At 46.0% G+C, this 22,374-nt stretch overlaps 1 protein-coding gene across 3 annotated transcripts in view; it reads left to right on the top strand.

Moving 5' to 3' along the window:
* LOC135056213 (alpha-N-acetylgalactosaminide alpha-2,6-sialyltransferase 2-like) overlaps nucleotides 1–20,720 on the top strand; it is a 187,731-nt gene extending 167,011 nt beyond the window's left edge. The window contains exons 8-9 of one of the 3 annotated variants that reach the window (XM_063961098.1): nucleotides 1,281–1,380; nucleotides 19,574–20,720. In XM_063961098.1, the coding sequence (XP_063817168.1) occupies nucleotides 1,281–1,380; nucleotides 19,574–19,606 (133 nt within the window). In that variant the 3' untranslated portion in view covers nucleotides 19,607–20,720. Of the gene's footprint in view, nucleotides 1–175; nucleotides 318–1,280; nucleotides 1,381–8,426; nucleotides 9,056–19,573 lie in introns of those variants that run through there. The other 2 variants (XM_063961096.1, XM_063961097.1) reach the window with 2 other exon arrangements.
* The last annotated feature ends 1,654 nt before the right edge of the window (nucleotides 20,721–22,374 follow it).

Raw genomic sequence — 22,374 nt, 5'->3', positions numbered from 1 at the left:
ACAGTAGGTGGGTGAAGGCATGGGTTGCTAAACAATGAGTGTGAGGTGTGAGGTGTTATAGACTGGTAATGAGTGGAAATGAATGTTATTGAGGTTAATAATACTGTAGGATCAAAAATACCCCCAAATTCTGTGATTTTAGCTGTTTTTATGTTTTTTTTTCAAAAAAATCCAGATCCAAAACCAAAAACGAAAGGATGGTATTGGAAAAACCAATCCAGATCCAAAACACGAACAGAGATCCAAATCCAAAACCAAAAGCCGAAAAGGGTCCAGGGCACATCTCTAATATAAATTTTAATAAAGTATAAAATATTCATGTGTAGTTGGTGTGTCTACGCTCTGTACTTATCACAACCACTGTGTGTCGGCAATGTCTAGTTATCTACACTGTCTAACATACATAGACTGACAGTACTATTTTTTTTTAACATCAGAGTAACACCAGAATATTTGATCATTAGATACAACATAGCCCTGCTGTGGCAAGCTGGCTGCTGCCAATTCTGAGATGACGGAAGACTTTGTCGCGCAGAGAAGGGGAGGGAGCAGGGAGTTGTGCAAATCAACTGAGGGGAGGTAACCCTTGACCTCAGCATTTATATAGCACTCATTTACTTACACTACATTTACTAACGAGGTGTCACGTTCGAAGACTGGCCAACTCTGTCTGTAGGCCGGGAGCGCCCCCTAAATTTGGGAAATTCCTGTACTTTCCAGGAGAGTTGGCAAGTATGCTTTTAGATCATATGCACTCTTGGTGCATACACACTAGGCTTTATAGCGTACGATCTGGCCAATATCGTCCGGTTCAGAGCGATATCGTCTAGTGTGTACAGACAATATATTGCACAATGCCCACTCCCGTGGATCGTCTGCAATGTTGCCCGTCGGACCTGCATCAGGTCCGACAGCTGATATCGCAGACGAGGGCCATGCTGTCGAATGCAGCATGGCCACCCCCGTCGCGTCAGGCATTGGCAAGTGTGTATGCACTTGCCGGTGCCGGGGTTCCGTTGCAAGTTAAGTCACATCGTGCGGACATTGTTCTATTGTGTACATAGCATAAGACATAGAAATCAAATATTTTCTTTAATTTTGTAGCTTGCACTACACAGCTAAAACTGCTGTAGTCCTATGCACATTTGTAGGTACAGTATATGCAATAAGCTCTTGCAGCAAAGGGAGTAGATTTGCAGTAAACTACTTAGTTTTGCAATCTTTTCATTAAGTGGTACATGTTGTTACATAGCATTTATTTATTTTTATTTCTTTCCCAGGTTTCTGTGGGCTCCAGTTTTAAACACAGCGCACCGTAATATTTACCGCCCATCCACTGGAGCCTCAATGTTGCTGGCTGCTATACACACTTGTGATAAGGTGAGATGCAGTTCATAAGAGGGAATTATTAAAGTTATTAAAGTTTATGTCATTCTAACTACAGATAGATCCACGGTTATCTTGGCTAGTTTGCTGCGCCTAGGCACACCATGGTTTATTTACATAAACCCTCCATCTATTGTTCTCAGCTGCAATACAATACAGAGAGAACAATACAGCAGCGGATTAAGTCATTACAGCAGGGGATTAAGTCTGACTGCCCAATCTCAGTTAATCCTATTAAACACCAAGATAAACATGGACCCATCTGTATTACCAGGGCTGGTGCTAGGATGTTCGGCGCCCCCCTGCACACTATAAATTTTTGCCCTCCTACATATGGGAGTGGGAGACAAGAAGTGGGTGACACTGGGGAGAGGCAGTGGGTGACAGGCAGTAGGTGATGCTGAAAAAAGGCAGTGGGTGACACTGGGGAGAGGCAGTGGAAGACAGGCAGTGGTGAAGCGGAGGAGAAGCAATGGGTGGCAGGCAGCGGGTGATAGAAAGTGGGTAACTCTGGGGAAAGGCAGTGGGTAATGGTGACAGGCAGTGGGTTATGCTGGGGAGAGGCAGTGGGTTATAGGCTGTGGGTGGTGCTGGTGAGAGGCAGTGGGTGACACTGGGGAGAGGCAAAAGGGTAATGCTGGATAGAGGCAGTGGGTAACATTGGTGAAAGGTAGTTGGTGACACTGGGAGAAGCAGTGGGTGACAGGCAGTGGTTGACGCTGGGAGAGGCAGTGGATGACACTGGAGAAAGGCAGTGAGTGACAGGCAATGGGTAGCAAGCAGTGGGTAACACTGGATAAAGACAGTGGGTGACACTGGTGAGAGGCAGTGGATGACAGGCATTGGGTGACGCTGGGGAGAAGTAATAGGTGGCAGGCAGCAGGTGATAGACAGTGTGTAACTCTGGAGAAAGGCAGTGGGTAATGGTGACAGGCTGTGGGTGGTGCTGGTGAGAGGCAGTGGGTGACACTGGGAGAGGCAGTGGGGGACAGGCAGTGGTTGACGATGAGAGAGGCAGTGAGTAACACTGGGAAAAGGCAGTGGGTAACGATAGTGGCAGGTAGTGGGCAATGCTGGGGAATGGCAGTGGGTGTCACTGGGGAGAGGTAGTGAGTTATAGGTAGTGGGTGATCCTGGGGAGAAGCAATGGGTGACAGGCAGTGGGTAACAGACAGTGGGTAACCCTGGTGACAGGCAGTGGGTGACACTGGAGAGAGGCAGTGGGAGCCGCTGGGAAAGGCAGTGGGTGACAGGCAGTGGTTGAGGCTGGGAGAGGCAATAGATAATGCTAGTGGAGTTTCGCAAAATGACACGTTGCGTCGTGATGTCATAACGTAAATGCATCATTCCGCGAAACTCCACCCCTGAGTTGAGTACTATGACAGAGAGGAGGGGGAGCGGTCTAGGGACAGTGAAAAGTACCGTGGCGGGTGCCCCGTGCAGTTGTACTCCTCATCTGCCGCTAAAACGGCACTGTGGCAGTGGGTGACAGACTGTGGGTAATGCTGGGAAGAGGCAGTGGGTGACAGGCAATGTGTGACCAGCAGTTGGTGATGCTGAGGAGAGGCATTGGGTGACAGGCAGTGGGTATAGCTGAGGAGAGGCAGGGGGTGACAGGCAGACGTCGTTATCGCCTTTGTTATTACTGGTGGAGGCAGCTATGGTGGTGGCAGTGGCAGCCACATTCCTCATCTTTGCCAACATATCCTTGTGTCTCCAGGTCCCTCTCAGGCTAGCAGCACTCTCTCACCTTAGCGTCAGTGGCATGGCATAGAAAAAAAACCATGATAGACGTGGCAGGGGATAGCAACAGAGCAGGCTGGATTGACTTTCTCTCCAGCATGATGTTCCCTGCAATACTCAGGGGTCTATTTACTAAGCCTTAGACGGAGATAAAGTGGATGGAGATAAAGTACCAGCCAATCAGCTCCTACCTGCCATGCCACAGGCTGCGTTTGAAAAATGACAGTTAGGAGCTGGTTGGCTGGTACTTTATCTCCGTCCACTTTAGCTCGATCGAAGGCTTAGTAAATAGACACCTAATTCTGCTTAGCGCATTGCGACGGCCAACACATTACACAGCACTGTATTGAGATCACATCACAAATAAATAACACACAGTGACATACAGTAAAACAGAAGGTAAGGATTGTCTATCACAAGTGAGTTTATAATCTAAGAGGTGTAGTGAACAACTGAGGTAATGGAATAAGTGTTGTGTGTTCTGATTAGTGACTATATCAACGGGGGTGGGGGTAATTCAGACCTGACCGCTTGCTTGCATTTTTTGCAGCACTGCGAACAGGTCAGAACTGCGCATGCGTATGCATGGCTATGCACAGTCGCGTCGCACGGGTACAAAAGTGGATCGTTGCTGTGTGATGGGCTTTACGAAGAATCCATTCACACAGCCGATCGCAAGGAGATTGACCGGAATAAGGCATTTGTGGGTGGCAACTGACCGTTTTCAGGGCGTGGTTGGAAAAACGCAGGCGTGTCCAAGCGTTTGCAGGGCGGGTGTCTGATGTCAATTCCGGCCCAGGACATGCTGAAGTGATCGCAGCGGCTGAGTAAGTCCTGGGCTACTCAGAAACTGCAAAAGATCTTTTTGTACTGCTCGGCTGCACATGCGATCGCATACTTGCACAGCTAAAATACACTCCCCTATAGGCGGCGACTATCTGATCGCAGCACTGCAAAAAACTGCTTGCGAGCTATCAGGTCTGAATTAGGCCCAGGATGCGCTCCAAAGGCAACCTGCTGTTGTTTGCATCACTTCCCACTTACGTTCAAGTTGTATTTTGTGACTATTCGCAGGATAGTTCTGACTAGTTACATTCAGTTAATAAAAGCACATTGGTTATGTCAATTGTAAAGCGCAACAGAATTTGCTGCGCTATATAAGAAATTGTTAATAAATATGTAAACAGTTACGCTGTTGACTGTCAAACTGTAACCAGCGTAATATAGACCTGATAAGCTGATGCGATAGTAATATTACTTAAAGCATTTTAAGAGTGTCGGCACTATAAGCATAATGGTAAACCCGCAAACAAGAATACAAGAGTTGTTGAGGTGGTGCACTTTAGAGACCAATTCTTTTTATTAACATTTAATATAAAATAACCTAATTAAATCAAGGGTTGTTAATTCCAGACTAGCATGCACAATCTACTGTTAACATAATAATGACACAATAACGTCATTACCGATGCATGGCTTGCGTTGCAGGAAACAGACAATTGGATCAAAATTTGGATTGCACCTCCAGTGGGTAGAATTTAATAAACTACAAAGATGGCCCTTTCACTTTTTACTGTATGTGCTACGGGTGCTCTTCGGGTAACGCCTAGAACCATGGATTAATATTCACTTACATTAAGACGTCTCAAATGTACATCTCTATAGATTTACCAAATGTTTAACACTATATCTGCAACCGTGAAAATCAGAAACTCCCGTGCGAAGAACCGGCAGAATAGCTAGTTTGATTTATAATTAAATATAATATCAGTGAACCGCAGGGTTTAATTTTACTATACACCTTTCTTTACTATAGTTTTAATATTTTGCCGCCATAATGATTTCCAGTAGGAGATATTTTAATGCATACTGTATCTTACCAATAAAGTTGCATTATTTTATCAAACATTTAAACAAAAATGGGATTCTAGAGTGCACCACCTGAACAACTCTTCTTTTGTTGTTTGTTAATGCACTTATTTATAGTTAGTGATAGCACCTCAGTCATTACATACATACATAGGAAGTAGAAATTCTATTCTTAAAGCTATGAGTACACCATATTGAGAAGAGACAAATAGCAATTTAAAAAGGTATAAATATACACTGGTGTGGGATCTATTTTGTATGCATGATGGTAAACCCATTTGCTAAATAAACCTGTCTAGGACAACATGCAGACGTGACTTCTGACATTAATTTTATAATAGTGTCATAGAGACACAGCAGAAAATGCTGACATGCGTTTCACTATCACAACTTTTACAAGGCTGACTGGAGAAAAGACATTTTTATGTTTACTTAAATAAAGCATTACATACTCCCAATCCCATGGACACTGATTTAATGGAATATAACTGCAAGACAGGCATACAGCAAATTATACTTTTTTAATCGATGTTTCATACTTCGAGCACTTATTCTATTACAAAATTTGCTGATGTTATTAATTAATAAAAGTTACATTTTATTCTTATACTTCCTTATACTTCTGTATAGGACAGTTACAGATATGTCAGTGAGGAGTCCAGTCAGCTTTATTGTCACAATTTCACTTAGCAGGGTAGTCATTCACACTTGTCAGAATGTCAGCCTGAAGAAAAGCAAAGAAAGTAACATAACCTCGTGATTGCAACTGGTACTTCAAGATCATTGTGAGACATCAGGCATTACACAAATAGTGTGTCTGATGGCATGTGTCATCAAGGCTGACAAAATAATACCTCTGCTGTATAACTATAACACACAAGGGATACAGAGCAAATGATCTTATCTGATGACCTTTTCTGTTTCGCGATCTTAAAACAAAACAATGAATTAACACCTACTGTATAGTGTCACAATAGCATCACAATATGAAAACCAAGTTTGCACTGCGTAATACACATTCCGCAAAGGTGACAGCACTGCTGGTTGCTCTGATTCACATTTGCCATTCCGAGCCCTCCACTCAAGGGTTGACACTCATCATTTATATTATTTTTTTATTGAAAAAGCAGTCTTTATTGACATAAAGAAGCAAAAAAACATACATAAACACTACACACATAAGTACCGTGTCGCAGCACAGCTAAAACACAAAACAGATGCAGACGGTATAGCACATTTCAAGAACTACGGCACAGGCCAGCCAACACTATAAATAATGAACTGCACTATGCATTTAAACTATACAATAATACAACAGTTAATAAGGCTATGGGTATGGAGGGTAGGAGGGTGAGGGAGAGGGAATCACATGCCCGAAGCTTTATTGAAAGGCAGACACATATAAGGGGAGGGGCAATAAATAGAAAGACATCAGTAAAACAACAGACATTTTGAATGAGGGGAAAGGGGCCACGGTCCCAAGTCTTATTATGCAGTTCAAACAAGGGGAGAGGGGCAGAAGAAGGGGGGTTTAGTCCTCTTCTTCCTCAGGGCTGTCCAATATGGAATAGTCTCTTAGCAGGCTGTGAACCAGCCTGCAACAGTCCTGGATGGACATCCTCTCCCTCCGCAATATGAGGCGGTTCCTGGCGATCCACGAAGCGTCCTTAACACAGTTCATAAGGCGCCAGGCTTCCTGGATCGCCCCATAAGTGTGGGAGCCAGGGAATAGTCCACAGAGTACCGAGTGGTACGTGTAATAGTTCCTTGGCACACAGTCTTTCAGTTTGTTTTCCAGGGCATCCAACAACAACTGTGCACAGGCACAGTCCCAAAACAAGAGCATAGATGTTTCCTCATGTATGATGCACCTGGGGCAATGTATGTACCTGCACAGGTTCCGGGAGTGCATGAATGACCTGAGTGGCAAACCCCCTTGAAGGGCCATCCACGACAGGTCTTTGTGTCTGTGAGCCTTTTGGAGGCCCCATTCTCCCAGACCTGTTTGGCAGTTGCTGAAGGGAGCCCCGGAATCGGCTCCATAACGTCTTTAGCTCTGATGAGCTTGTAGATGGTCCTTGGTTTCCACAAGCCAGGTTCAACTCCCTCCAGTTGGTGCTCCCTCACAAACTTGGACACGTCCAGGTAGAACCAGGGGGTTTTCCAGTTGTAAGAGATGGAGCTGTGCCATTTGTCCCAGCCGAGGACCCTCCAAAGGGGCAGGAGGAAGAAAGAGGACTTATATTATTTATTTATTTTTTTTCTTTTACTTGAAGCCCGAGGTGCGCGACTTCATCTCCCAGTGTCTGTGCCAAATGTGCTGGGGGCGTAGGTTCTTGGACCCTCTCCAAAAGGAGAAGGGCCCCATTACTCCCCTACCCATCAGAGCTAAAAGGCCTACTGAGGGGAAAAAGGGGCTATGGGTCCCCCCTTGCCGAAGCGTAGAGGGACCCTTGGGTATCCCCAAGGTTGGCCGAAGCTTCCCCCTGGGGATCCAAACAGCCTCTGGCCCTCCCCAAAAGGAGAGGGCCTCGGCAACTAGGGGAGAGGGTGGCCCATAAGGGTCTCACCTAAACCCCAACAAAAAACTGTGACGTGACTTACAAAAAACATAAATAAGTGCAGTGTAGTGCAAAATAGTGCAAAACACGTGAATAAATAAATAAATAAGCCCCAGCCAGAAGGCCAGGGGAAATATAAAAAATTATCCCTGCCCTAGCCAAAAGGCCAGGGCAAAGGAAGTGGGTGCAGACAGGAAGGATTGAAGTTTTCTGTGCTAAAGTGCCCTAGTGCAATGGTGGTCCGAATCCCCAGTGTATTTCAGGCACCCCTGTACTTTCCAGTTCCAGGGGCACAAAACACCTCAAGCTTCAGGCTGCTCCTGACCTCTCAGCCAGACCAAGCTTCATACCCACTCTGTGTCAGGGTCAACCCCCAGTACGAGAGTAGATACTAGACCAGGCCGTTCCAGCTCCACGTAAGGGGTCCTATTTCAACCCCAAAGAAGGCAACGGATACTAAGCCCAGTTTTTCTCCACTCTCGACCAGAGGCATTGCCACACCCTGGCATGGTACTCCACAAGGTGTTTCTCCATTCCACACTAGGAACCTCTCACGCTCCTAGTGTAAGAACAGGTACTCCACCAAGTGTTTCCAACGAGCAGGTACTACACTTGATCTTAGCCAAAAGGCCGAGAAGCCTAGGGTTGGGTCTGGAAATATGCCCGTTAAAGAGAGTTATAATTATAAACTTATAATATACCCCAGGATTTATATAATGTCACATAATCCAAAGTAATTTCGATTCTAACATTTTCCTATCTTATAGTGTTCTAGTTTGCTTAACTTTTGTAAAAGTTATTTACAAAACTCTGTACATACATTATTGGTTTACACACCCATAACCCATTTCTGACTGATTTCTCCAGGTCAGTGCCTATGGATTCATAACACCAAACTATAAGAAGTTCTCAGACCATTATTTCGATACCACCTACCACAAAGTCATTTTCTACATAAACCACAGCTTTGGTAAGGAGATGGAACTCTGGCAGAAACTGCACAAGGCTGGCGTGATTAAACTGTACATGAGAGACGAGGAGGAGACCTAAAGTCTGTAGTGTGAAGTGGTCATCAGGAAATATTACTGAGAAATCTTGAGACATGGGTACACAGAAGACTACTACACCTCCATGTCCTGCAGGATTATTTAACTGAAATGACATAGCAATGGCGGGACCAGCCTCTTCTGCCATGCCTCTCGTTTGGACTCTTTACTGAAGAACTTAACGGTCTATCAACGGCTATGGCTTTAAACAAAAAAAGTTTTTTCTACAAAATTACATAAGTCTAGTTCTATACAACCTGATACTGCAACATACACTGTAGAAACTGAAGTATATACTGTAGGTTAAATTCAAACACTAATCAGGGGCTGTACATCACTGTGAAGAAATGTTTTTTTATATGTGACTGTGTTCTATATTAATTTAAAGCTGTGGGGATCCTTTACACAGTAATCGACCACACAATTAGAAATGTTTATTTATATTTTTCATGGGATGATAATGACAATTGTTAATTGTTCAGAATAATTATTATATTATTTATGTAATTGTTTTTTAAAAAATGTTATTGAACAGTTGCTTAACTCTTATTGGATATATTATTATTATTATTATAAAGAAATAATATAAAAAAGAAATCTAGACTAGTAAAATTTATATATATATATTTTTTTTTTCATGGGGCCTAACCAGGGATGGATTAACCATTAAGCCAAATAAGCACATGCTTAGGGCATCTCTTGAAAGTGAGCACCACACAATCGTTCCATTGCTGGATTTACCATGGACCATAGGGGTCATTCCGAGTTGATCGCACGTAGCAACTTTTTGCTGCTCCTGCGATCAACTAGACGCCGCCTATGGGGGAGTGTATTTTAGCATAGCAAGGCTGCGATCGCTTGTGCAGCCCAGCTAAAAAAGTTTTTTTGTAAAAGAAGACTAGCCCTGCAGTTACTTACCTTGTGCGATGAATCCAGCGATGAAGGTCCCGGAATTGACGTCAGACATCCGCCCTCCAAACGCCTCAACACACCTGCATTCGGATCTCCGTACCCGGAAAATGGTGAGTAGACGCCCCGATCCGCCTTTCAATCTTTCAATCTTTCCGCCTTTCAATCTTCTTGCGATCCACGCTGCGACCGCTTTCTTCGTTCCCAGCGTCGTTGCCCAGCGACTACCGTAGCTGAGCAATGACGCGCCTGTGCATTGCATCCGCCGTGCATGCGCACAACTGGCCCGTTCGCACTGCTGCGATGAACCGCAGCATGCGAACAGGTCAGAATGACCCCCCATATCGGGCAAAACTGCAAATGGTGCAGCTGAACCAGGTTCCACTAAAAGGGTCTCCCACAATAAATTAGAAAAATACATACATATACATATAATAGAGTCTAATGATATTCATTAATCCAGTGGTTCAAGTAGAAATTTTTTCTTAGTGGTACTGATATTAAAAATGGGCATTGTCACACAAAACTAGGGGAGTGGCTACGTGACAATAGGAGCATGGCCACATTATGCCACACACCGTAATGCCCCTTACACATTATGCCAAACACCGTAATGCTTATTACACATTATGCCACACACTGTAATGCCCATTACACATTATGCCACACACTGTAATGCCCATTACACATTATGCAACACACCCTAATGCCATACATATTATACCACACACCGTAATGCCTATTACATATTATGCCACACACAGTTATGCCACTGACACCATTTTATGTCCCACACAAAAATTCCCCTTATAAATTATGCCCCAGCGGTAGGCTGGTGGTACTGCGTACCACCTCCATATTTCTTAATGGTACTCAGTACCTCCCCGTACCACCCTACTTTCAGCACTGTGTTAATCTTGGCAATGCAGCAACATTAAAATCTGGTAATTGGTAAACTGCCACATGGTCCACTAAGGCTCACGTGATCGTTCTTGTCTTGATCATGTCAGCTGTCCTGGTCAGTCATCCACTGAGAGTGAGTGCAGTAGTGCTCAGTACAGTGTTGCCATATCGGGGGGGGGGGGGGGGGGGGTCTCCAAATTTGGAGGGTTTTAAATAGAGATGTGCGGTGAACAGTTTTTGGATTTTGTGTTTTGGTTTTGGATCTGGATCCCCGCTCGTGTTTTGGATCTGGATTGGTTTTGCCAAAACCACCCTTTTTTGTTTTGATTTTGGATCTGGATGATTCTTGAAAAAAAACATAAAAACAGCTAAAATCACAGAATTTGATGGTCATTTTGATCCTATGGTATTATTAACCTCAATAACATTCATTTACACTCATTTCCAGTCTATTCTGAACACCTCACACCTCACAATTGTTTTAGGCCAAAAGGTTGCACCGAGGTCACTGGACGATTAAGCAAAGCAACACAAGTGGGCGGCACAAACACCTGACCCATCTAGGAGGGGCACTGCAGTGGCAGACAGGATGCAGTTTTAAAAAATAGGCCCCAAAGAGCACATAATGCAAAGAAAAAAAAGAGGTGCACCGAAGTTGCTGGATGACTAAACTAAGCCACACGAGTGGGCGGCACAAACACCTGGCCCATCTAGGAGTGGCACTACAGTGGCAGACAGGATGGCAATTTTAAAACATTAGCCCCAAAGAGCACATAATGCAGAGAAAAAAAAGAGGTGCACCAATGTTGCTGGATGACTAAGCTAAGCAACACAAGTGGGCGGCACATACACCTGGCCCATCTAGGAGGGGCACTGCAGTGGCAGACAGAATGGCAGGTTTAAAAACTAGGCCCCAAAGGGCACATAATGCAAAGAAAAAAAAGAGGTGCAAGATGGAATTGTCTTGTGCCCTCCCACCCACCCACCCATATGTTGTTTAAACAGGACATACGCAGTTTAATAAACCCATCATTTCAGCGACAGGTGGTCCCCCTGGAAAAAGTTTGCCAGGTTCTCCGAATCATACCTAGCTACAAACGTACCACCTCCTTCTTTGATGACTTTTCACATTATGAGAAGAGGCAAAAAGAAAAGGACAGTGTCAAGAAGGTGATTAAAAATTAGAGAGGCACACACAATCAGAAACAACACACAGGCTTTCACCTCCACTACTATATTAGTGTGGAACAGAAAGGACTTCAACCAAGTAAATATATAATTATTAATTACCACATTAATGGACAAACTGAAAAACTAGGGGCCAAAGCCTCCAAATTTGTACCCCCTTCTCAATGTTCAGGGATTAAGATTGTCGAAGTCAAAAATATTACATGCAGAAAACATACAAACTCCACACATTATGAGTCGCTATGCTTGCGAATACGCGCAGCGAGCACAGCGATATATGGTAACATACGCACTCACACAGACACGCCACAAAGATATATTCAACACATATTTCATACCACACATAAATGAAACATGTCAAGCACTAGACATTATAAGGTTTTAAATTATACAATGGAGTATAACATCACGTATGTGTATTGTTGGAGCGCAGCAAGATGGGCATGTCGTGCTTGGTGTCAAAATTATCGGAGGAATGTCTGGATTGGTTTGATACCTGTGATTAGGTTGTAGCACATTGCAATGAGTAGTTATGATTAAATGTAGGAATATAAAGTCACTCTTATTGGAACAAAAGGACATGCCAAGGAAAGCAGATGGACAGGAAACCAGAAGCCAGCAACAAAGAACAAAAGCCCTCACACTGACCAGTGACTCATCATGAATGAGAAAGTTCCCTTCCCTGGACCAATAACAGAAGACATGTACTCCCCCAACATACACAGTGTATAGCTGATTGCAGACTCACAAGAAGTTCTGTTTTGCTGTTTCTCTGCTACTGTGAGCATTGAGAGAGAGAGAGAAAGAGAGAGAGAGAGATGGAGCAGAGTGTAACTAATGAATTCTCTTGTCTTGTGTAAATGTAACATTATAACTGAATGATATATACTGTACATGTGTTATATTGTATGCATATCCTTTTAAATATCAAATATATACATCAATGAGCGTTGGACCTCAGCCAAAATGAGTGCGTGTACTTGTTTTCTCTTAAGGGATGTAGTGTTTGCGACGTACAGTGCACTTTTATCGTATATGGTAATAAGATGCGCCTTGCGTCCGCTGCATATATTAACGCTGGCATTTTAGATATTTATTAGAAATTAACCTGAATTTCTCAAGATAATCTCGGATTTAATGCTGTGATGCAAATAAACTGGTGTATATCACAGAATCAAGATTAGATATTTTCCCCTCCACGGAGTCTGGAGACTTATTTTGTGAAAATCTTGTGGGTTTCTTTTATTACATTTTTTATTGCATTTTTATTTACATATTTTGTGGCAGATGCCTTATTTTCATTTTTCACAGCTCTCTGTTACACGCATGTGAGCATAGCTGTGTGTCAAGGGTGTACTTATCATAGGTGCAGGTAGTGCAGCTGCTATGGGGCCCAGAGCTGAGAGGGGCCCACCTTCCCTGTCACAGTTACATGTGTTATATACATTTTTCGGCATTGGGTGGTACATAGGGGTCCTTTCAAACTTTTTCCTTGGGGCCTGCAATATATCTAGGTATGCCCCTGGACCTGCTCATTGTAGTGTGGTATAAAATGAACTGGAGGGCATTTTAATATAATATGAACCAGGGCACTGTAATGAGGCACAATATGAATGGGGAGCACTATATATAATAATGTGCATTGGGGGTACTATGCAGCATAATGTGTACTGGCAGCTCCGATCGTGCCACAGAGAATGTGCAGAGATGAACGCTGCGTATGCAGCGATATGCATTCATCTCTGACTAAACCCCAGTGTGCAAAGTAGTGCACCGGTACGGGAAAGGGGTGGGGACGAGTGGGCACCAGTCAGTATTGTGGGAACTAAGGGGGTCATTCCGAGTTGATGGTAGCGGTGCTAAATTTAGCACCGCTATGATCATCTTCCCTGACATGCTGGGGGACGCCCAGCACAGGGTTAGTCCGCCCCGCGAGTCAGGCCGCCCCCCTCCCCAAGTACAAAAGCATCGCTCAGCGGCAATGCTTTTGTACTTTTAGAGTAACTCCCGGCCAGCGCAGCTTACTGCTGCTGGCTGGGAGTTACTTGTCGCTGCCAGGGTCGCAACGGCTGCGTGTGATGTCACGCAGCCGCTGCGGGCCGTCCCCCTGCACGATGTTGTCCAGACCACGCCCCTAAAATGGCAGCTAAATGCTGCCGTGCCGCCCCCTCCCGCCCAGTGTTCGCCTCTGCCTGTCAATCAACTGCAGCGTGCGATCGGGTCAGAAAGATCCCCTAATACCATTTACCCATTGCCTGCATGTCCCTGACTGCAGTGATGCTGACTCGGGTGGGCGCCCCCTACCCAGTACTGGTGTGCGTCTTTGCACACTGTTGCTGTACTTGAATAAAATGAAATTTTTCCTAAATAATGGGAGGAAGGGTTGACTTGCCCCACCCCCCGAATCCGCCTATGCATGCGTACGTTGTTGCTGTGTCACTACCACCAGCACACACAAGACAACACGTCTGCAAGTCAAACTCAAGTCTACGTACAGTATATAGCACTCCCGGTCGCACAGGCACTATATGAGTGGGCTCCTTTTGCGTTTGACGTGTCCATGCAATCTTCAAGAATTTTCATATTACGACATCTTTGCACTTTTGTTAAGATATCTGTTTTTATTTTTCAACGTTAAGTATTACTCAAATAAATAACTAGAAGATATTAAGACAGATGAGTAAACTAAAAATATGGGAAAGACAAAAATGTATCATTTAATAAAATTAATAATAACTCAGCAACGATGCGAGTCATACAATTTGTAACAAGCAGAAGCACAACCCTGACCACTACCACATAACTGATCCTAAGGATGACAGGTAAGCACAACCTACTTAATTTAGTAATTATTTCTGAATAAGAAACATTAGGCTTAGGGGCAGGGGCGTAACTAGAACTTTGCAGGCCCCATAGCAAAATTTTGGAAGGACCCTCACCCCCTATCATTTGTCACTACAATGACCCATAGGGGCAGGAAAGAGAGGGCAGCGAGAGAGCAAAAAGGGTGCCAGGGGGAGAGAGAGAGAGAGAGAGAGAGAGAGAGAGGAGCGACTTAGAGAGGGAGAGAGAGAAAGATATAGAGGATTTTCATGGAAAAAGAGAGAATGAGAGAAAGAGAGAGAGACAGTGTCAGGGAGAGAGAGAGAGTAGCGAGAGAGGGGGGGGGAGAGAGAAGGAGCAAGCAGGAGAGACACTACTTGACTACAGCAGAGGACGGGGTGGAGGTATAGACAGACAGATGGATACATTGTTACTCTATTGCAATCAGTAACCAGGAAGAGCATGAATATAGATAAACAGTCAATGCACTGTAGTCAGAGGCTTAACTAGGGTTTTCGGAGCCCAGGGCAAGATGGAAAATGGCACCCCCCCCCCCCGACAAAAAAAACATACAAGAAGAATCATGAGCGCGCGCGGCGAAAAAAATGGGCATGGCCACACTCCAGAAGGGGTGTGGCCACGCTCCAGAAGGGGTGTGGCCACTGAAAATGGCCCACAGTGCCAGTTACATTGCCCCACAGTGCCAGTTACATTGCCCCACAGTGCCGAATACATTGCCCCACAGTGCCGGATACATTGCCCCACAGTGCTGGATACATTGCCCCACTCAGTGCCAGTTACATTGCCCCACAGTGCCAGTTACATTGCCCCACAGTGCCAGTTACATTGCCCCACAGTGCCGGATACATTGCCCCACAGTGCCAGTTAAATGCCCCACAGTGCCAGGCCCCACTCAGTGCCAGTTACATGCCCCACAGTGCCAGGCCCCACTCAGTGCCAGTTACATGCCCCATTTGGTGCCAGTTACATGCCCCACAGTGCCAGATACATTGCCCCACAGTGCCAGATATATGCCCCACAGTGCCAGGCCCCACTCAGTGCCAGTTACATGCCCCCATTTGGTGCCAGTTACATGCCCCACAGTGCCAGATATATGCCCCACAGTGCCAGGCCCCACTCAGTGCCAGTTACATGCCCCATTTGGTGCCAGTTACATGCCCCACAGTGCCAGATACATTGCCCCACAGTGCCAGTTACATTGCCCCACAGACAGTGCCAGATACATGCCCCACAGTGCCAGTTACATTGCCCAACAGACAGTGCCAGATACATGCCCCACAGTGCCAGGCCCCACTAGGTGCCAGATACATGCCCCACAGTGCCAGATACATTGCCCCACAGTGCCAGATATATGCCCCACAGTGCCAGGCCCCACTCAGTGCCAGTTAGATGCCCCATTTGGTGCCAGTTACATGCCCCACAGTGCCAGATACATTGCCCCACAGACAGTGCCAGATACATGCCCCACAGTGCCAGTTACATTGCCCCACAGACAGTGCCAGATACATGCCCCACAGTGCCAGGCCCCACTTGGTGCCAGATACATACCACCCCGTGCCGCCGGACCCCCCCCCCCCCCCGTCACTTACCGGCCGGTGGCTTCTTGTTGCTATGTGAGGGGAGGAGAGCGCAGCGCCTCTCCTTCCCCTCGCCGCTCCAGGTCTCCGGCGGCTGTGTGGCGCCGGTTCGCTAGCCAATCAGAGCTCGCGGACCGGCAGCCAATCAGGAGCCGGTCCGCAAGCTCTGATTGGCTAGCGCCGGAGACCGGACACAGCAGCGCTGCTAGTGCTGGCAGCGGCGGTGAAGGGAGGGAGAGACGCTGCGCTCTCCTCCCCTCACATTTAGGGTTTACAGGGGCGAGTGGGGCATGATGCCCTGGACGCCGGCGGCGCCCCCCTCTCCTGGCCTGCCAAGGCGCCCAGGGCACGTGCCCCACTCGCCCTACCCTAGATACGCCTCTGACTGTAGTATGCATGTTGTCTGCAGGCTATGTCCTATATTACGGTTAGCCAAGCCTCTATGGTGGCTGGCCACACCCATTAAGCATGGGCCCATGTGACTGCCTTCCCTCCCTGGGCCCATCATGTCCCAGGCCGACACTGATGCCACCACTACTCTATCCCTTTATCCCTTTCAAAATAAAATATACAGTGTGGAAATGGGATAAGAAGATGTCCGAGGACAAACACAGAGACATTCAAAAGGAATAAGGGCCCTTAAATTCGAAATTAGCAACCAGGTGCTCAAGTAAGAGAAATCTCGGCCACCTATAATACCAAGGTGAAGATACAAGGAGAACACGTCGGAAGTTCTGGGAAGGTGGCGGACATGAAAAAGAGCTGCTCCCAGGTGAAGACGCAGTGAATAAATAATTAAAACAGTATGTGTTGTGTTTTTATTTTAATATTTTCTTTACAGGTGGACTACAGGTGCCAACGGGCCCTTTATGTCCGAGCATGCTGGCACTTGTGGTTCTCCATGTGCCAGCATGCTGGGGCAGGCTTGCTGGGACCTGTAGGCGACCTGTAAAGAACAATATTAACATACAATGAACCCCGCACCCACCACCACCAGGGGTGCGGGGGCATAGCAATGGGGCTGGTAGTTGCTCAGGAGGTGGGGACCCCATTTTATTTTTTGCGGGTCCCCACTTTCCAAGGAATTCCAGGCCTGGGCTGACCTGTTTGAGGGCTGGTTAATGTAATGGCAGGGGGACCCCACACTGAGTGTCCCTCCTTCTTGTGCCAGGTGCTGGTTTTTGTTAAATGGGGAAACTGCACGCAATATTTTTTTTTTAAAGGGAAGGGGGGATGTTAATTAGGCAGTGCCTCCCCAGTCATACAACTCACTGCATGTCACTGCACTATAACACCTTCCAATGGGAGTCCCAGCCATCTTCAGCACTCAGGGAAGAAGAATAAACAAACCTTGATTAGCTATATATAGATAAAGAAATAATTAATGTTGGGCATTGACGTGAGAACAGACTACTAGGCCCCACAGTTCTACCAATGTGTGAAAAGACATAAAAAATAGGGATAAGTCAGACAAGCTAAGCGACTGGAGCAAACATTATCCCGGCAACATTGTAAAAAGATTGGGTGAAAACCGTAATAGTCCGGACCCTGGAATTCTGTCTCTCTGCAGCAACCTCTGCCATTCTGGAGCTTGTAGCCCTTCAGGGGCTGTCCCATCCAGTGGGGGTGTCTGTGACAGCTGTCACTAAGAAGATGGAGAGTATTAGATTATTGCCTCTGTGAATGGCTCAGACAGTTCTGGTTTTTACCCCATCCCTGGACTATACAGGGAGGTTGTAACCTCTCCCTCCCTCTCTCCCTGGTGACAGATGTCACAGACACCCTTAATGATGGAACACCCACCTGGATAGGAATGTGCACTACAATTTCCGGAGTGGCAAAGGTTGCTGCAGGGAGCCAGTCTGGTCTGGTATTCCGGTGTCCGGATCAATCCGATTTTGACCTAATCCCGAAGATTGCCAAGCCACTAAGGACAAGAGGGCTATGATGTATCAATTGCTGACCTGGACACTGAAGGCAAAGAAATCTACGGTGTACACCTTCGATAAAGTCACGTGAGCGTGACGAAACGCGTCAGGACCCCGCCTCTATGCACACTTTGCTCAGGTGAACGTCAGGTGCAATCCGAACTGTTTTAGCCATAACACCAATTGACTACTTCATCACTGCAAGCGGCCGCCTCTGATCATACCGCTCCGGTCAGCGAAAGTCATCTGGCGGCTATTGCATTTCCTCTCCGCTGCACAGTGTTGTGGGCAACACAGGACTTTTAGCCGAGGACGCTCGGCTAATTAACCAGCCCACCAGAGAGGTAAAAACCTACATAACTATTCTACCTGGTGACTTTGAGCTACTAACTATTTGGAACTGCACCCCCAGCACTTTAATTTTCTCCACTTCAGCCACCTTTAACAATTTGTGGAGTACGGACATTGTCAATTCATATTTACTATTAAGTACATGGCAAACTAGTTTATGAATTACCTGAGATAATTTCAGGTGTGCTTCTGTTGTTTTTTATTATTTTCTATATGTTTTAATTTGTGAAGCATCGTTATTAAATTTTATACATTCACACGTTGGCTCTCCTGGGCACAGCAATGTACTGGGGCCCCTACCCACCCATCAGCGGTAGGGGTGGGGGGTGCTATCAGCGGCATCTTTGATGTCCTGCGGGCGGTAGGGGGTGATCTATCTTTCGCTCAGCATGTAGGACCTGGAGCAGTAATTTCTGCTAGTTACTCCTTTACTGCACAAATGGGACGGGAGGGAGAACACTAAACTGTAGAAGGGGACATTGGGCTGAATGAAGGGGCCAGGGTATGTGACTTCCAGGATGGTAGGGGGTTTTAATACACAGGGGAGGGTGGATAGTGGAGTGGGCTTAATATTCATAATTTTCCGGGGGTCAGGGCAGCTTGCTTTACTGCAGATATCTCCAGTTCCTGGAAATAGATTTCTTAGCTTTAATGGGATAAAAAAAACTAGAGAATCCCAGCTTTCACGAGGTACTGGGGACTTGAGGATCAGAGTTCAGGAGCAAGAGCAATCCACCAACAAAAATATAAACTGCATACCAGGCGTGTGGAGCTGGAGCAGGGACCAGCTGCTTGAAGGCTGCTATCTCTGGTTTTGGGCATAGTAGAGACAAGCTGCTAGTGTCCACTGAAAGGGTAGAGTGCCAGCTTTTGGAGTATACCCTCAGAAAAACTCTAAGTCAGACAGACCCTGAGATATCAGGCTGGGAAGAGCAATTAACAGGCTTGGATGGGGACCACTGCTTTGAAGTCGGATATCTCCGGTTCCCCAGGGCCGATTTTCAAAAATCTGGTACCCCTGGAAAGAGGGGACCCTCAGCTATTAGCCTAGGGCCCTTATACTCCTGGGGCCCTTGGGCAAGAGCCCATTGAGCCCATACGAAAAGACGGCCCTGAGCGCAGCCGTTGTTTTTTTCTTTGTTTGCTCTATCACTCCACATAGTGTTTTCGGCAAGCGCAGTCTCTCAGGAGTTTTTAATTTTACTTAACACATATACTTGTAATATTGTTGTTGAGGCACTGTTTAGTAGTTTTTTGTCTTTATCCAGGTCGTAGAGCCTGGACAAGGTCACCCCAAGTAGAGAGTACCAGGTGTCACTGCAGCAGTCAGGAAACTGCCTCAGCTCCCAAAATAATACCCGCCAGAGCAAGCAGTGCAGAAACCGAGGTGCAGGTACTGATGAGACCACAGAGTTCAACAGAGTCTCTGGACTTCCAGTGAATACAAAGTCCCTCCAAATGTCCCCAAGTTTTGAGGGACTGTCAGGAAACACAGAGAATGGGCACAATGAGAGCTGAAAACGCCATTCAATTTCTGACAGAGCCCACTCAGAATGTGCGCATCATGTTGGGCCACCAGGACATGTCCCCACTTGTGCTTTATTTAACACATAAAACACTAGAAAGATTGAAAAGGTTTGGGTATTAAAAACCATTTCTCTGTGCGGATGTGATTGTCCATAATACCCAATTTCCCGTTGGAAGTACCTGTTTTTGGTCATAAGCAGTGGCGATTGTTGTGGTGGAGCTGTATCACAGCCCAAAATTGAAGTAATAGAGTCACACCAACTGCTCCCCCATACACTGCCCCACATCGCTGTCTAGGACTCACTGTCACTCACTACTACCAGGAACCGCATGCAGCAGCAGCAGCAAAAGACAGGATAACACCAGCGCTGCATCATCAGCCCGCCCCTCAGGCCAACCAACTTCTATTGGCTAGCTATCTGCCCGCCCTAAGACTCATGAGTCATAGATAGATAGTTAGATACCCAATAGTAGATTGTTGGCTACTGAGGCTGGGGTCAGGCTGATGATCAGACGCTGGTGTCAATCCTGTCGGTTGCTGCTGCTTATCATTAGTACTGTATGTGCACTGCCCCATTCTACTTGAAGTGCAAGAGATCCATCAGAAACAGGCTTCCTTTCTCCGTTTGTATGATTCTTCGCTCTTGATGTTCCCACAAGTCAGCATAGTTGTGTGTAATCACAATGTTACCGACCAGATCCCACATTGAAATGACCAATATTCACGGAAAGACAGATCTGCCCCAATTCCGTCCAACTGAAAATAGGCCAGACATCCATACAAATGTGTAAATTAGCATCTGCGCATGAACTGAATGGAAAAAGTCACTGTTTGCATCCATGTACAGAGATCCGTCCTGATCTGCCTCATTATCTCTGAGTGATCACGTTAGGATGCCAATGTTTCAGATTGTTTCATCTGTCTTTTGAAACGTATCAATTTGCTGCGCATCCTTTCATAGCATTCTAAATGGTGATGGGAAATCAGTAAGCTGTGAAATAAAGTTTGCCTTTCTTAAACTTGTCTCATTTCTTATCCCCTAGTCTGGTTGTTTCATGTTGGAAATTGCTGTAATCTTAGCTGGGTCTGTCCAGAGACCTTCTGCTGACACTATGTAATCAATCATCAAAGGACTTTACTTCACTATTATTATTATTATTATCCTTTATTTATATGGCGCCACAAGGGTTCCACAGCGCCCAATTACAGAGTACATAAACAAATAATCAAACAAGAAAACAGCAACTTACAGTTGACGACAATATAGGACAAGTACAGGGTAAATAAACATAGCTACATCAGCAGATGACACTGGAATAAGTATCAGGTGGCAGAAGACTGCTGGATTTGGTGCAGTTGAAGATTATTAAAGTAAGAAAAGGGTAAGCACATGAGGGAAGAGGGCCCTGCTCGTGAGAGCTTACATTCTAACGGGGAGGGGTAGACAGACAGGGGTGAGACAGATGGGGTACATAGAGAGCGTGGAACAGAGGTTTAGGATGAGATTTGGCTGGGTTTGGTGTAGAAGTGGGTCTTGAGAGCCCGTTTGAAGTTTTGTAGAGAGGTGGAGAGTCTGAGGGGGAGAGGTAGGGAATTCCAGAGAAGTGGTGCAGCGCGTGAAAAATCTTGGAGGTAGGAGTGGGAGGAAGTAATCCGTAGGCAGGAGAGTCGGCGAGCATTAGCAGAGCGAAGAGGACGGGTGGGAGTGTAAAGCGAGATAAGATCAGAGATGTAGATGGGAGAGGAGTGGGTGAGGGCTTTGTAAGCAAGTGTGAGAAGCTTGAAATGGATTCTGAAAGGGAAGGGGAGCCAGTGAAGGTCTAGTAAGAGAGGAGAGGTGGACGTAGTGCGTTTGGTGAGGAAAGTGAGCCGGGCAGCAGCATTGAGGATAGATTGGAGTGGAGAGAGGTATTTGTCAGGAATGCCAGTCAGGAGGAGATTACAGTAGTCCAGTATGGAGATGACCAGTGAGTGGATACGAGTCTTAGTAGCATCCTGGGTCAGAAAGGGTCTGATCCTGGAAATATTTTTTAGATGAAAACGGCAGGTTTGTGAGAGGTGCTGAATGTGAGGTTTGAAGGAGAGGGAGAAGTCAAGGATTACTCCAAGACAGCGCACTTGGGGGGTAGAGGAGATAGTAGTGCCATCAATAGATAATGAGATTGTAGGAGGTGAGGTTATGCGGGAGGGAGGGAAGATGATCAGCTCGGTCTTAGACATGTTAAGTTTAAGAAAGCGCTAGGACATCCAGGAAGAGATAGCAGAGAGACAGTTGGAGATACGAGTGAGGAGAGTAGGGGAGAGGTCTGGAGAGGAAAGATAGATTTGAGTGTCATCAGCATAAAGATGATATTGGAAACCAAAAGAACTAATGAGCTTACCTAGTGAGGACGTATAGAGAAGAGAAGAGGACCAAGGACAGAACCTTGGGGTACCCCTACAGTTAGTGGAAGTGAGGGGGAGGTGGAGTCATGAGAGGAGACAGAGAATGAACGGTTAGAAAGGTAGGACGACAACCAAGAGAGGGCAGTGTCACGCAGA

The sequence above is a fragment of the Pseudophryne corroboree genome, chromosome 3 (genome assembly GCF_028390025.1).
Source record: "Pseudophryne corroboree isolate aPseCor3 chromosome 3, aPseCor3.hap2, whole genome shotgun sequence".
Lineage (NCBI taxonomy): Eukaryota > Metazoa > Chordata > Amphibia > Anura > Myobatrachidae > Pseudophryne > Pseudophryne corroboree.
Note: the sequence above shows the minus strand (reverse complement) of the source record. Positions and strands in the feature narration are given on the sequence as shown.